This window comes from Portunus trituberculatus, chromosome 22 (genome assembly GCF_017591435.1).
Source record: "Portunus trituberculatus isolate SZX2019 chromosome 22, ASM1759143v1, whole genome shotgun sequence".
Classification (NCBI taxonomy): domain Eukaryota; kingdom Metazoa; phylum Arthropoda; class Malacostraca; order Decapoda; family Portunidae; genus Portunus; species Portunus trituberculatus.
The window spans coordinates 5,420,276-5,422,775 of record NC_059276.1 but is presented as its reverse complement, the minus strand read 5'-3'; the positions used below and the strand labels follow the sequence as shown (position 1 = coordinate 5,422,775).

At 48.8% G+C, this 2,500-nt stretch overlaps 1 protein-coding gene across 2 annotated transcripts in view; it reads left to right on the top strand.

Moving 5' to 3' along the window:
* The first annotated feature begins 698 nt into the window (after positions 1-698).
* LOC123507578 (protein PALS1-like) overlaps positions 699-2,500 on the top strand; it is a 37,266-nt gene continuing 35,464 nt past the window's right edge. For both annotated transcript variants that reach the window (XM_045260553.1, XM_045260547.1), the window contains exon 1: positions 699-2,112. In XM_045260553.1, the coding sequence (XP_045116488.1) occupies positions 2,081-2,112 (32 nt within the window). In that variant the 5' untranslated portion in view covers positions 699-2,080. The remainder of the gene's footprint in view (positions 2,113-2,500) is intronic.

The window sequence follows — 2,500 nt, the reverse complement described above, 5'->3', positions numbered from 1 at the left end:
GAAATGAAAGGAGTCTGCAGAGGAATTTGATGAGAAAGAGAATGAAAGCAAGACAGGAAGAGACAGACAGACAGACAGACGGAAAAAATATATATACGAAACAATATTTATTCCAGGAAGTTTGAGGTTATCGTGCTTTTCACCTTCATGAAGTTCTGAAGTGACGCTGGTCTTTGTTGTTCCTTCCTTTTCGGTTTAACAAGTGACTCAACCTCCCCAGCAGCCTGACTCGCTTCGGTGACTCGTGCGGGTTCCCTCTGTTCTTATTTCTTGCTTCCTTTTCTGTTTTTTGTGTGCGAGGGGGAGACGGAATGCCGGTGACTGTAAAAACTCCCTTAACTTCTTTGCCATGATGAAAGTTAGACGTGCTTGTTATACCTCTCTCTCTCTCTCTCTCTCTCTCTCTCTCTCTCTCTCTCTCTCTCTCTCTCTCTCTCTCTACCCAAACCTTATGCTCCGCCTCTCTCTAGTCCACAGCACGTTTTTCCTCCCTTCCCTATCCCCCTTTTACCCCTTACCCTCTCCCCCACTCCACCCTGTACCCACTACCCACACCCACCCACTCGCACCCACCTGCCTCCCCCGATCCTCCGCCCCACCCACCCTCGCATACCGGCTCTTACACCTGTGCTGGGGCGGGTTCAGGACGGCAACACATCCCCATGAACCTCTCCCTTGAAAATCATCCCATGCATCTCTTAGCGCCCTGAAGTCACGTCCTGCGGTAGTTAAAAGGCGTCAGGGTACGTGGGTGTAGGAGGTAAAGGGTAGAGAGGAGCAGAAATGGAGTGAGAGAGGGAGTAAGATGTGAGAGTGGTGGCGCAAGGCAGTTTCCTTCCAGTCGGCGGCTATTCCTCCCCAAAGCGTCCACCAGCCAGCCAGTCAGCCACACTCTTCGCGCCAGTGGTCCTCCCGCAGTCTTCTCGTTGCCCCAGTGGCCTCAGGTGCCTTCACGCTGCGTCCTTCGTATACCCAGCGGCACTTGAGGTCCTGAAACTATAAGCGCTGCGTAGGAAGACTGTCAAGGAATGTTTCGTGTGTCTCAGGATGTTTTAGTGCTTGCGAGGCTTGAGTCGTGTGTGAGTGCGTGTTTTGGCCGCTTAACGAGTGGAAAATCTTAAATGTCACATAATTTCCCGTGTTCATTGCCCGTGAGTGCGTTCATCTGCCCCACCGCTCACGTTCCCTCGCTGTGAACAAGAACGCCGCATGACGCTCACAAAAACAGTTGAAAGGAGCGTTGCGTCGCGAGGAGCGTGTGTACCTGTCGCGTACTTACCTCAGCAGCTGCACGTGAAAGTCCGTCCTGAAGAAGTGTAGGGGATGTTTTAGTGAGTGAGTTGGCGGGGCGGCGGCAGGAGCGGCGGCTGTCTGTTTCTACGCGGGGGGAGGAGTGTGGCGCCTCGAGAGTCTTGAAGTGAGTGAAGCAACGTCTGAGGAGCGCCGGGAAGTGAAGCACCGGGAACTGTTTAGAGAAGTGAAGCAGAGTAACGCGCTACAAAGAAAAGCGACAAGGAATGAGTGAAGACATTATAACCAGGCACGAAAGAAAGAGCAAACAAAAGATACAATTCTGATCAAAACAAATTGAAGAAAAATCACGAACTCACACCGAGAAAGCAAACAAAAAGCAGAGATCTTAGTACAAACATCGAAAAGCACCAGTAACTCAACAAAAAGCATAACTGTCAACAGAAACAACAGAAAAATAACCGATCATATATATCACTAACTTCAAAACGTGACAAAAAGAAAAAACTGAGAAAAGCACTAGAAAAATTACACAACATCCCTCAAAATTCATAAAAAAAACTCACTCCCTGCAGTATCAACGTGGGAAGTGACATGATCCTCCTCTAAATCCTCTTATAAGTGTTTGGATTCCCCTTAAGTGGCATCAGACCCTCCGTGCGTGACTTACTTTACCCTGCCAGTGCGTAGCTTCCACACACACACACACACACACACACCATGGAGGAGGGGGAAGACTAGCCTGAAGGAGGAGGAGGAGGAGGAGGACAGTGAAGTGAGAGTGAGAGGGAGAGGTTTCGTGGGTGAGAGTGAAGCGCCCTAAGCAGTCATGGTCACCCTCATGATTCTCGACATGTTCAGGTGAGTGTCTGTTGTTCAGGTGTGTCGTACCTTTCAGTCCAATTATCGTACGTGACTGGAACTGTTTTTTTACTATATTTTATTTTCTTATCTTTTTAACTTTATTTTCGTTAACTGGGCTTTTTTTTTTTTTATCTCTTAGACAACACTTTTTTTATCATCTGATTCACACACACACACACACACACACACACACACACACACACACACACACACACACACACACACACACACACACACACACACACACACACACACACACACACACACACACACACACACTCATCTGTCCCCAGCACTAACCCATTCCCTCATACACACATACACACACACCTGTCCCCAATACATACCCAAGTCTGCCTCTCTCCACCCCAACACACACCTGTCT